This window comes from Pterocles gutturalis, unplaced genomic scaffold (assembly GCF_000699245.1).
Source record: "Pterocles gutturalis isolate BGI_N339 unplaced genomic scaffold, ASM69924v1 scaffold12650, whole genome shotgun sequence".
NCBI lineage: Eukaryota > Metazoa > Chordata > Aves > Pterocliformes > Pteroclidae > Pterocles > Pterocles gutturalis.
In genome coordinates, this window is record NW_010138405.1 from 29288 (window position 1) to 43296 (window position 14009).

The window sequence follows — 14009 nt, forward strand, 5'->3', positions numbered from 1 at the left end:
TAAGTACACAATGAAGGCCAAATTAAACAGTCCAAGACTCTTTGTAAAGGCTCTCTCTTTTTCTTCAGCCCTTGCATCCAACTGAACAATTAAGAGCAGCAGCAGATTTAAACAAAGCATCATATGGTTTTTAAACACTCAAATCTGATCAAATGCAATGTACTTGTCTTAGGCAAAAGGAACATAATCTATACAAAAACCTGTTCTCAATCAAGCTCTTCAGATTCTAGCATTACCAGCAGAGAGAAATTTGTGTTCCACCAGCTAAAAGGACGTCCCTGGCAAGGAGAGTGAAGAATATACACTAGAACTGCATGCTTGCTGTCTGTGTTGTATTCACAGACTGGGACACTGACATCTCTGCAAGGATCCAAGACAACACTGTTACACTGCTCACCACTATTATACATCACAATCCATTCATTGGAGATGCTGACTGTTCAGAAAATAAATCTATCCCCTACAGGCACAAGGAGATGGAAACAGAGCTGTGATAATGAGATCAGATTAATAAAAAACATTTTAAATAGAACACTGTATTTGTACAAAAACGTATATAGCTAAAAAATATATGAATAGAAGACCATGGGACAGTGAAGTTTTTTTTAAACACAGAGTCTACAACACTGCCTTTGAAGCTAAGCTAATTTTGTGTAAGTGCATTATTTCCTCTAGCCTTCTAATCTTAAAAAGAACTGTAAGAAGTTCAGAGAGTTGCAACAGCAATAATGAAAGCAATGGGACTGACTCGGTGATAGATATCTATAAAATTGGTAATGGGAGGTGGATGAATAAGAATCAGTGGTGTGCTATATCTTCCAAAACAAGAACAAGGTGCATCAGTGGGGCTAGGAAGAGCTGCATCAAGATCATAAAGACATTGGCAGTTCTTTGTACAGCACAAAGCGGACTTGTGGGCCTCTTTGCTGAAGGGTACTGTGAACGCTGAAAGCTAGCACAAGCTCAGGACAAGATAAGTTCATGAACGACAAATCCACTGTGAATTACTAAGCAAGTAGAATCTACATCTACTTCAGGTTGTCCCTGAGCTAAATTGTAACCTTAGAAGTACCATATATGCCTGCCCTGCTCTCATTCTTTTCTAGGCACTATGCTGCTGCTGGAGAGAAGGACCAGTTTGAACCGCTGGTCTGACCCAGTACAGTCATGCCAATGTTATGCTTGGTTTCTACTTGCAGAAAAAACTCCTGGTATTAACTTCAGATTCACTCTGAAGGGATGACTGGATGGAAGGCAGCTTTGCAAAAAAGGACCTGGTGGACAACAAGCTGGCCATGAGCCAGCAACGTTCCCCTGCAGCAAAGACAGCTAATAGTATCCTTGGCTGCATTAGGATGACTGTTGCCAGCAGGTTGAGGGAGGTGATCCTTCTCCTCTACGCTGCACTGGTGAGGCCACATCTCGAGTACTGTGTCCAGTTCTTGGCTCCTCAGTACAAGGAGGACATGGACGCACTGGAGAGTCCAGCAAAGAGCCACTGAGATTATTAAGGGACCAGAGCATCTGGCATATAAGGACAAGCCAAGAGAGCTGCAACTGTTCAGCCAGTAGAAGAAGAATCTCGATCAATATGGTTAAACATCTGATGGTAAGGTGTAAAGAAGATGGAGCCAGACTCTTCTCAGTGGTATCTGGTGACTGGATGGGCACAAAGTGAAATACAAGAAATTCCATTTAAACAGAAGAAAAAGATTTGTTTATTGTAAAGACGATCAAACACTGCAACAGGTTGCCCAGAGAGGTTGCAGAGTCTCCATCCTTGGAGATATTCAAACCCCAGGTGGACATGGTCCCGGGCACGCTGCTCTAGCTGAACCTGCTTAAGCAGGGGGCTGGACCACATGATCTCCTAAGATCCCTTCGAACCTCAACCATTCCATGATTCCGCTATATGGCTGATACCTTCCCAACTGTATTTACTATAGGACCTTCTCCAAAAAACCAACCATGCCTTCCTGGGGAAAGGCCAAAATCTTCACTAATCTCAGAAAACAAGGGTCACAAAACACCCTGCAGTCAATTTGTTGGCCCAGCTTAGGTGACAAACTCTTGTTTTTCTAACTTCAGTTGGAGGGTACTATATGACTGTAAAGCCCTTGGTGTGGCTGCCAATCTTACATTTTTTGGTGTTACCTACGTATTCTATTTGACTTGATTATGGAACAAATCAAATACTTTTTCACTAGATTATGTTTTCCACCTATTTCTGTTGTCACAACAGAACACAGAAACACATTATGAAGTCTGCTTTCCATTTTAACCTTCACAAAAACTCAAAGCCCAACATATATTTTGCCTTGTTTCACTACCGAGCATGGGGATGAGGCAGTGCACACAGCTACATGGCATTCTGATAACAACCTTGTCATCCTTGCCCAAGTCTTCAAGAAAAGTGAGGAATCATTACAATCTTCTGCTGCAATCAACAGGACTCAAGTATGAGTCAAGTGAATTTTTTTTTGTTTTGACGGTATTTTTTTCTTGTTGAGAATTGCTCTAACTCGACAAAGCGCTATGTGAGATGTGTGCTGGACACAAGTCTCCTGAATATCTCAGTGTGTTTTTGTTTATCTTGCAATATTACGTATGGAGCTTTAAGACTCACATCCAGCATGCTGATGTTGATTTTCTCCTCCTCTGAATCGAAAGGGAGAATGGTGCTGAATGCGCTGTGGCTGAAAACTAGCAAATTTAAATGTCTTTTCTCCCATGACATACAGGTAGGTGGATTTGTGTATTTCTTTGCAAGGAGGTGTCATCTGCCCCAGTTTATGTTATATTTTCTGACTTGGTTGGGCACATGTCAGTTTTGTTATCACCGTCCCAAAGCTGTGTATATCATGATGTTATATAACCAAATTTGGTACATACTGGAAGTAGTAAGCCGGAGTTATTGGTTTAGAAACGTGCTGACAGAGATCAGCATCTGGCATGGCTGACTAATTACAGTGTAAGACAAGGGGATATGGGCTAAGCTCTTGTTTCTGGACCAGTGAAGATACCTACTCAGTGGAAACTCCATCAGCCCCCTGAGAGGGAGAAGTGCTCTATGATCTTTGCAAGCAGGCCCCAGAAGAAGCCTTTGAAAGGGATGAAAAAGAAAAGAACAGGGAGGGAAGACAGAAACATGTGAGACAGCATGAGGATAAATGTGGAAAAAAACCCTTAGCAAGTTGTATTTCCTGAAGAGAGCTATGGTCTTATAGTATATACAGTTTCTAAGGGCTGAGCCAAGCTAATTGTTTCTGACAGCAAACAGTTGTTCGGAGTAGTTCCTAACTTCACCAGGAATACTTTGGTACATACATATACTCCCAATAGCCCTAAAAACTGATTCTATGTGTTTTTTTCCAAATGAAAACAGAACTCCTCAACAAATGTGCTTCCTCAGATTAGGTATTTGCCAGTAGTGTTTACTTTGCACAGGCCATTAGTGGACTCTTAATACAGGCTTAAGGATCCTGTGGCAGGACTTACTCCAAGTGCTAGCAAGAAGCAGCACAACTGCGTGGTGTTTTCAGTGTGCCTGTGGTTTGCTAACCACAGTATTGGACACCAATTGCCAACAGCCCCCACGATGAACTGGAGCATGCTACCCACCTCCTCAGATGCCCTCAGCACTGCAGTCCTGCTGTATGGTGCTGCTCTTCCATGCAGCAGCATGCTTGATACAGAAAGCACACTGATTTGACAGCTATTGTAAACACCCTATAGCCACAGTAAAACACAGCTGTTTGCATCTACTCAGAGAAAGAGCTTGTGTTTGTTATGGTGGTGACTCTACCCTGTGTAAGAGTGAAGTTATTGACACCCAATGGACTCATTCATTACTAGATCTGTGCCCTTCATTTAAAGCCAGCAATGCGCTTCAGGTTGGAATTTTCCAAATATACCTTTGACAACCCAGTTCTGAGAGCCCAGGGGAAGACATGTGACTACTTTGCTAATTGATGCTGATACACCAGGGAGAATCATCACTGTCTACAGCAGAATTTTCCCTTAAAGTGGACTAGGTCTGTTGGAAGGCAATTGCACCAGGCCAAACTAATTCTCATAACCAGACCTTCTTTCATTACACATCCACAACAGTATTACTACAGTGGGAAAACTATGTACTCCGATGTTTGAGGAGATCAGTACTGAAACAGCATGCATCAATTTAATTTCAGCTGCCTGTGTATGCGTCTTGCACAGCTTCAAGCCACTTGGACCTAGCTGATAACCTAGTTTGGCCTCCTGCATAATCGTAGACATACATTTATTTCCTTCTGGTGGGGGACTGAACATACTGTGCTCAAGAACATGTATTTTTAATAACAGTACAGCTAGTACTTGGCTAATATATACATTTCAGAAAAGCATCCAGCCTTCTTCTGATGGCCTGGAGGAGATGCAGAATTTACCACTTGTTACATTATATTCTCAATTGCATAAACCCAGTCTTAAATTCTCCATGGGGACTGTTTCATTCAGTACACAGGACAAAAATCACTTAGCTAGCAGCCATTCAATATTTTATTTTTGCCCTTTTTGTTTAAGGCATAGCCCTAAAAGCCTTGTTTACTGCACATTATTCCATCTCTGTTCTGGAGGCAGAATGATTAATTTCTTTACAGGCTTTTCTATAGTGCTCATCAGATGCTTCTAACTTGTTATGTGCAATTTCCTAGCTTTTGGAAAAGCATACAAAGGAATGCCATTATGTGGTATCCTATAACTACTGCCATGATTCATACCAGCAGGGATAGACCAGACCTTTGCTATCTTAGCTAACAGGTATAAACCACAGGCCGCCAGCATGGCCAACCTAAAGGAGATGAGGCACACGCTTAAACAAGTGATTTTCACTGATATTTGCTGGCATCAGGATGGGAAGATTCATAATTTTAAGGAGACTGAAGGCTGTGGGGTGGAAGTACTCTTACAGGTTCAAGCTCCTTTGTCTCTCTCACAAGACCAACCCCTTTAATTCATCCTTTCCAACATGCCCACCCCTCAACCCACATGTCTCAGCCTGGTTCCTTAACCCAGTCTCATTCTTATCTATCTAGTTTTATCCAGTGTTACCTATCTTATTGTATCTTATTTTCTATCTATCCTTATTTCTCTCACTTTGTTATTGAGTTTATCTTTCCTCTTCCCTACTTGCTTATGGACTGAGTCTTTGCCCCCAAATTGCCCATCTCACTTTTTCACCTCTCCTAAATTTTACTCCCATCCCATGACTAAGAGATGATGGAGCTTACTAGGGTTTGAGGTGAATGAGCATTCACAAACTCCTTAGAGGTTTCAGAAATACCTATCTACTAAGCACATATAATTTTTTTTAAAAGGTTATCACTTGGATAACCTAGGAATGATTTTCTTAGTAATGGTAAAAAGCACATTAATATGTTACAAAGACCACCATTCCTGACAAAACCTGGCGACACTGAAGCACAGAAAAGATGTCACAGAAGCCTTTAAGTTCTCATCTTTAGCCTCATTTTCAGAAACAGTTAAGCCAAGTTGGGTGACATTTTCCAGAGGAAACTGGTCCAGAGCAGATGTGCATCTCTGAAATTTTTATTCCAAATGACTACAGTTTCAGAAAATTGCAAGCAACTGAAATGGGAAGACACAGTATGTGGTTCTGCCCATAAAATAAGACAAAAATGAAAGCTATTAGAATCATGTTGGCATCTAATGATGGCTGCTCTGATATCTGTGACTCGTCTCAAATCATGACACTAACTGAGCAAAGAACGTCATTCTGTCTTGCCAGGTTTTTACCAATTTTGTAAAGGTTGGATCACAACAAAGTAATATTATTGTCCCATATAAGCCTGATATGTGCACGGCTGTGTTGTAATCTTCTTCCAACATATGCAGTAGCTATTCATTTGCTGGCTTTGCACTGAACATTCATTATTACCAGATATCTCATCCTTTGCCTCTAGGTTCTACTATTTTCTCTCAATTATAAATTCACTTTACATTTGTCCTCTTGTGCACTGATACCCCTTCAGTTTTAGAGTTGTCTGCAAACCTCATCAGTACCAAATTTATGCCAGGAAATACAAATCTGCTAGCAAAGACAAAAAACAGTCACATGGATACAGAATTCCTGTAAAAATTAAATTAGTCAAGAAAGACTTCTGAAATCCCAGAGAGACATAGTAAGGGCTACAGTTAACAAGACACGTCATTGATGAAATATGATTAACTGTTCTGATTTCATAAGAGAAGTGGGTTTTGGTCTTCCACAAAGTGCCCTGTATGATGATGATGATGATTATTATCATCATTATTAATTAAACTCTAGGCCCTGTGTCCGTAAATAAGTTTGTTTTGGGGATGGTGCAACAGAAAAAACACTTGCTGGATAGGAGTTATCAAGAAAACCCCACAACTATGGAGTCACTGCCCCTGCACAAGGTTGGAGCTGAGCCGCAGCTTAGGAAAATAACAGATTGATTTTATCGTAAACTCATGGTTTAACTTAATTTGATTAGACAAGACTCCAGCTCAAGGTTTACAAACCCCATATATATCTATATTCTATAGTTATTTAGTTCAGAACTTTCAAACATCAGTGTAATGCTTATTTGAAACACATAACAATAGGAAAAGCAGCAAAGACAAAGTAGTGAACCGACTTCCAAAAACATCAGACTTTGTCAATTAAACTATTTGCTTTTGACATAAGTCCTAATTAGTTAAAAACATTCAATCCTGTCTTAAAATAGAGGTTCAAGCTACCCAGTTTATTTTTGGAACAGTCACTTGCTCTCAGGATTAGGAAGACAATAGCATCCAGAGCAAGCATGAGCCCTCTCCCCTCTTATTAGGAACATAAATACTATAATGGAGCTGAGCTCCTGCAAACTCACCAGGCTGTGCATAATTTCCACTCCAGCTGGATTCACTGTGAGTGCTTCATCATACAATTGCCTAGCCTCCTCCAAATTGCCTTTCATCTCTGCAAGCCTCCCACGCATGTACAGTACAGCATGAGATGTGGGGAAAAGACCAGCTGCCTCCTGGATACAAAAGCCTGCTTCTTTGAGATGCTGTTGTTCCATGAAGAGTTCAGCTGAAAAAAAAAGAAAGAAAACAAAAAACCAAAACCCACCTTACCATTAGTAGAACTAAGTCAGAAACCTTTCTTCACATTAATTACATATCATATTCCTTAAGCATATTAAAACATGAGGCCATGATCCTGCACAGTGCTATTACAAGTGGATTAACTGAAAGGATCTTTTTTTAATGCTAAGATGTTCATGGACATCTTCAGGTGTTGCCCTGAGAGAGAACGGCCTTAAGGATTCCTCAGTCGGGAATGTAAACAGTGCTGAACTGAGCCCTAAGGAAGCAGGGCTGGTAGCCACTTGGAACCATCATATGTATTTCCAAATAATCTGGGGAAAAAAAAGAACAGAATAAGCCATCACTGTCTACTGAGAACTTTAAACATGTCAGAATAATAGGATACATCTGACTGAGCTGGACATTAGATAACTTTTTTAGAAGAGTATGTCCACATTTTAAAAGATGATTAAAAGTGTTTCTCTCTGCTTATTTGTCTAGTTTATGAGATAGCAGTCTCTTAACTTTTCAGAGACTTTTATTAAAATCAAAAGGCTTGTATCATAGAGACTTATTTATATTGTTTATTCACAAATTTATTTCCTCATACTTACTCTACAGAAAAACAAGAGCGCGCTCTTGGAAGAGACTGCTCAGTCATTTACTTTCTTCAACTATCAGCAACTATCTTAGTGGTTTTCTTAGAAAAAAGTAACAAGCATACTAATGTGCTTGACTGTCAATCAAATTTGTTAATCAAATAATTTCTCATGTTAAATATAAATTTCATAACATATCTCATGGTTAAACTCTAACATTTCTCAGGATTTATTATGCATCAAATCCTTGCAAAAGGCTTCAAAAGTGATACTCAGTTTTCACTGTTACATGTAACTGAAAGGGAAACTTTTTAGATATATATCTCTAAGTATGCATGCATGTACATATATAAAATAATTTTTTCTCTTCATACAGCAGCCATTGCTGTTTGGTCCATATCCTGTTTGTGTTCTCCATGTTATCACTGTAAAAACTCGAAGTCTTTTTTTTTAAAACTGATGTGGTAATGCAGTATGTGTTGACAGCACAACAGTCCATTTCGAAATGACTAATTCAGGCTCCAGATTTAGAAAAATAATTCTGAAATTAGACACAACCTTAAATGCCCTGACTTTTAAAGGTAGCAAGTATTCTCAGGAAGTCTCTGTGAGGGGGGAAATTATCTAGAAAATTCCTCTTAAATAGCTTCGAAACTCTTCCAGTTTCAAAATCTTGCAAGACCCAGATGACTGTGAGGGCCTGGGACGCTGACATGGAGCTTGCTGTGTAGAGGTGAGCAGGAGAACATCTCCAAGGCAGTCCTGCCTGACCATGCAATGGTTCCTCCTTGGCCTATCTGACATGCAACTAGGACCACAAATAGCACTTCTATTAGCACACTGAAAACGATCGTGTACTGAAACGACAGCATGCCTGAACACTATTCCACTTCTGAAGTGGTCCTTCTAGAAGAAGAGTGAGACATTGTTGAGAAAATGCTCGAATAATTCTTAGCCATCCATAGGCTGCATTACAGATAAATGTCATACTCCAAGGCTGTCAACACGAGCAAAACATTAGTTCCTTAGTAAGGACTATACTCTTCAGGACTGACTCATACACATTTCCCTCTGCTTAATCACTACAAAATCTCAGCACACATCCTTTCCCTTGGCTCCAAGAGGCTGCAGCTATCTGTAATAACAGAAAGCAAGGCCTTGTACCTTCTCAAACCGAGTATATGCACAGCCTTATTCAAAAGTTTATGGGAGGATAGTATTGTACTTGCATGTCCCAAGGAACAGAGCATGTTATTGCCAAGTGGCCATGCATGTGGTAATAACGAGGATGGGGATGTGCAAAGTGACGATTCGCAGCCTGAAGGTAAATATTTCATTTGCAAAGTTAGCATAAACTTAGAGGCACAAAAGCAGGGCTGAAATCCTGGCACTATTTGAAGTCAGCAGAAGTTCTGGATGCTGCCATATTAAAACCTCTATTAGCAACTAACAGCATAACGTGACTTGTTTCATTTCAGAGAAGAATTGGGAGCAAGGGAGTTTATATGTGAAAACATGCATAGACAGTGTTTCAATGCATACAAAATGGAGAGTACTTATTTCTTCTTTCAACGGTGCCTGTAAATCTTCTTCAGTAATAACAATTATTTAGAGGAAGTGCAGCAACACAGAATCTAAATAAGATCTACAAATTGTATTTTATGGTATGGTAATGTACCATATTAAAGTTCAGTCCGTTTCTTTGCATTTCAGCATGATTTAATAGTGTGGGAGGCCTAATCTGCATAAAAAAAGAATGAGAGGGGTGCCTTTAGGTTACAAAAGGAAAGGAGTGCACCCACCCATCTAAAAATAGAAAGGGAAATCATTTAGGCCTGCATTTAAAAATGTTTTCTGTAAACTAATTTTTCACTTCTATTACATACTCATTTCATTTACAGATTAACAAGATACGCTTATGCAACATGGAATAAAAACACAGGTAGAGGCAGAAATCAAAACCAAAAAACAAGGACTGATTAAATTTATCGAGGTAATATTCCTGCCTCCTCAATGGTACTAGAAGTAGTGAAACACCTGCCGTTGTGTTACCTGGGTTAGCAGCTTCCTTTCCACTGGATTATTCAGCATATCTCCTTGTATCATCTGATCATACTGTAAATAGACATCTAACCAACTAGCAGCCCTTGCAAGGAAGTTCTGTTATAGAGACACAGCACCCGATTCCACTCCAAAGCAGAGGGTACCTCCTCAAGCTGACACAGGTAGAGAAGATCTGTAATTCTTATCCTGTGAAAGTTTCAGTGCTTCGGGGAAATAACTAATGGACTGTATCGTTCTTGGCACTGACATTCTTCACAGCATTGAATCCAACGGTCACATTTGCAAGCTTCCTTGTTTTCTATCAATTAACACTATTTTTATAAAAACTTAAACAAATGTATGCTCTGTTTACAACCAAGTACCACCAAAGGCTCACTGAATGCTGCTGAGCAGAAATGATAATCCTTGATGTACTACCTCCTGTATTAGCCTCTCTGGAGAAATGCTACAAACTCTGAGTGTGGATGATTATTAGGAAATATTTCAGCATTTATAAAAATGCTATGGGCTGAGACAGTGCACTGCATGGACAGGCAAAGACAGGATGAATTGTGCGCTGTCCCCTTTCATTCACTACTTGCAGCTTGAGCTTGCACCCACTGACACCAGGCGCAGCTATCCAGCTGACTCCAAGATCCAGCCTAGTGTGACTCATTTCTTTCCCATATCCACCTTATGCTTCCCATCCGTGCTCTCTTGCAGTACTGTCCAGCCTTCTTTGCTCTTCTTCTAAACAACTGACATCTTCTCTTGCAGCTATGACCTCCTTTGTCTTGATTTACAACTAGACTTCCGCCGATACACCAGTTTTAATGCTGGGCCCCATCCCTGAGAGTGGCCCGCAATCACCACTCAGATTATCATTAACTTCTAATATGAGCGCCTAGTTCGTCCAGCTGTTTCCACTAACATTTAAGCTCATCTACAATGAATATCCCTAAATCAAGCGAGAACTGCCAGAAGCATATAATCTACTCGCTCACCAAAGACCAGTAATAAAGACACAGACTGAGAGAACACAGACAAAGCTGGGTCTCCTACAGTTAGGCTACCTTTTTTTTTGTCTCCAAGATAAATTATTTGTCAGAGCTGTGTTATGGAGTCCATCAGAGGAGTAACAACAGTGTAATCTAGTCATGTCTGCAACACAGTGCTAGTCTGAGGAACAGAGTTGCCTGCCACCACCTTGAACGCTGACTGTATTCCCAAAGTGTTTCAAAGCAGTGTCAAGAGTGATTGTGCTTGTCGCCACAGAAGCGGCAACAATTGTAACTCTAGACAAAAAAATCAAACTGATTTGAAATGTATTTCTGCAATGTGAACGGCCCAAGAGTTAAAATCGCGTTCCTTGCAAACGGTGTTATCCAAGACCCAGCACTTAACTCCCACAAGCAGACCACTCCATATCACTTGGTTGTATGTGCCTGCCGGATCTAAAGGTCTTGTCTGCTCTTGTCTACCCTGAAAAAATGCTACTGCATAGTGACACAGGCACTGCAATGCAGCCAGATGACCAGCAGTATGGTACGGTGGGGAGCAGCCCTTCGCACTTTAAGAAGGTGAGAGCACCTGCGAGGATGTGTAAGGAGGCGATTTCTGCTCCACGTCATACGCCTTCATGTGCTATTAATGATTGTTACTGCAGCAGCCCTCAGCCAGCTGGAGGAAAAACCCACTCCTCTGAGACAGCTCTGTCTTCAGCAGTGAATACAGAGCTATTACCGTGACGAAGGGTTCCCCCGCTGCCTTTCCGTTCTGGCAGGTGACGTTTAGTCATTGTTCCATGTTATGACACCACTCTGCACACAGCAGCTTGACAATTAGCAGGCAGATTAGATGGAAGATTCCTCAAGCCATATCCTGACTGCAATAATTTCATTTGATGCAAACCTTTGATACAGAAATGAAGAACAGAATCTGCCACGTGTTCCCACCCACCTGAGCTCAGCCACTTGCTCTTTGAATGAGACAACAGATTTACATCCTCAAAGGCTGTCTTTGCATGCAAACTGGTAGGTAACTGGAGTCCAGGGACCAGCTTTAAATTTCCAAGTTTCACAAGGGATAAAATGGCCCCTAAACTTCTTTATTACAAAGGCAGCATGAGAGTGAAAGTTTCTGGAAAGCACACAGAACTACCACAAGCTACCTTCTGCACTAAATGATGCAGTCAAACATTACTTGAAATACTACAAGACAGCTGGTTCCTTTATGTGAAGGGGGGCTCTGCTCACTGGTGAGGAAACAGCTCTTTCACAGGTGGGAGAAGCAAACCACCATCTTTTAGGCAAAAAGGCCACCACTGATAAGGGTGACATAAAAATGCTTCTGTTGGAAGGGCACCTTTTGGGTTTTATTGTACTCTCTCTCAAAACACACATTACTGGCTATAGTCAGATAAAGGACTCCTAAGTCTTCATAGTCCAGCCAAGTATAAATTCCTGTTCTCTGTCTCTGGTATGAATAAATGTCCTGCTTCCTCCTTCATGACTCTCTACACTATCACTTGCCCGGAAGTTACTGAGCAGCTGAGGAAATGCTAGTATTTGGTACCCTCTGTCGTTCTCTGGGTACCACTGGCAATGCAACAGGTTTCTCTCCATCTCTTGACAAAGGATCTACAGATTGCTTAACAAAGAGCATTGCTAGCTGCTGCCTGTTTCCTTCCCAAGTGAACGCTCACACACACGTGCACATTTGCATGTCCCAGATTTTGAGAAATGGTATGTGCTCTTTGAAGACTACCCATGCCAACGGATTATCAGTTCACAAAGTTTCACGTCCTGCTCCAGCAATGAGAAATATCCAGACGCTTCAGGAGTGGAGGAAGCAGTACCAATATAAGACTCTGTTTGACTTTGTAAATTCATTGTTGATAGAAAATAAAATAAACCAAGCTAGACAGTGTAGAAGAAACCTAGTATCCCCATGAGGACATTCAGATGAAGGAAAATGAGGAATTTGGCGATCCTTAATCTGCACCAGAAAAGTATAGGACAGAGCTTGCCAGGAAGCTTAGCACTGCTGGCTTCTTAACTTCACCAGTAACATTTCAAAGGGGACCAAACCAGCAGACTTTACCATTTCGGTCTCCAGTATGAAGTGTTCCTAATCCCTCCTAGTAAATTAAACTCTGCGGGGCAGCCATCTTTGCAGTGTACCTTCATTCCCCTTAGTAATAGCCATGTAATAAGGGACTTCCCTCCTGCTCCTCCTCACCAGCCTCTAGCTTTACACACTGCTTTGTGTCACTGTGAAGAGCCACAAAAATCAGCAGCGCTTATGGAGCTCAAAAACTCAAGCAGTGAATGGGGAAGTTATAAATTTGAAATTCAAAAATTTTAAAGCACTTTTTTTAAGTAAAAAAGAAAGAAAAACATTAGAATTGAAGCAACAATCAGTGCTGCATCACAGTGTTCTCACAGGTTACAACAACAGGACAGTATCTGATCCCAGCTATTCTGGCAATGTCAGTAAAGATGTCTTGCAAACCTGATAAACACCTTTAATATCAGAACTAATAACTTGAGGGGGCTTAGGATTGCTAAAAGCTTAATGAAGGAAAACCATTTAAATACCCGTGTACAAGCCGTGCAAACACAAGCTCTGCTGGGCAAGCTGAGAGGCAGCAGGCGAGGGCCCGGCTGTGCCCCTGGTTGCTGCCAGGTGCCCGCTCTGTGGCTGTGTGGCCTCAGGCCAGATGGGGTTGAAGATTCCAGCCCACGGGCCCCAGCAACATGTTCTCGTGGAACAGATCTCATCTCTTCTAACACAGTTTTTTCCCAGGAATTGGCCCATACGGAATAAAATAAATAAATCGCAAGCGTTTTGTGAAGGGAAAAAAACCAATGTTCCTGCTGTACATAACTCAGGGAAGCAGATGTTTTTCCATTAGCTCACTGGTCTCTGATGCATTGTCTCTCTTTACATCTCTCATTCATGGCATGTTCCTTATAATATTTTTTTTCCTAGGGTAAACTTCTAGCATGTTACTGAGACAGCAGGTAGCCCACTCCAGCCCCACTGTGAGTATAAGGAATAGTTATCCTAGTAATTTTTCTTTAAATACTGCTTTAAATTAGCCTTAGGTATACCTGGTGAGGTTCACAGACTGTGCTTAGCAGGCATTTAGCCAATCTCAGATCAGATTACCAGACCTACTTTGCTGTGAGTGGCCATATTTGGTAAAGAAGCTAAATTGTCAGATATAAAGTACTACTAAAGACAAAGTGGACATTGTAGTTAAAAGTAAAC

At 41.0% G+C, this 14009-nt stretch overlaps 1 protein-coding gene across 1 annotated transcript in view; it reads right to left on the reverse strand.

Moving 5' to 3' along the window:
* Positions 1–14009, reverse strand: part of LOC104468759 (tetratricopeptide repeat protein 7A-like) — an 80203-nt gene that overhangs the window by 27066 nt on the left and 39128 nt on the right. Inside the window, exon 5 of the mRNA XM_010082997.1 lies at positions 6894–7096. Within this exon, the coding sequence (XP_010081299.1) occupies positions 6894–7096 (203 nt within the window). The remainder of the gene's footprint in view (positions 1–6893; positions 7097–14009) is intronic.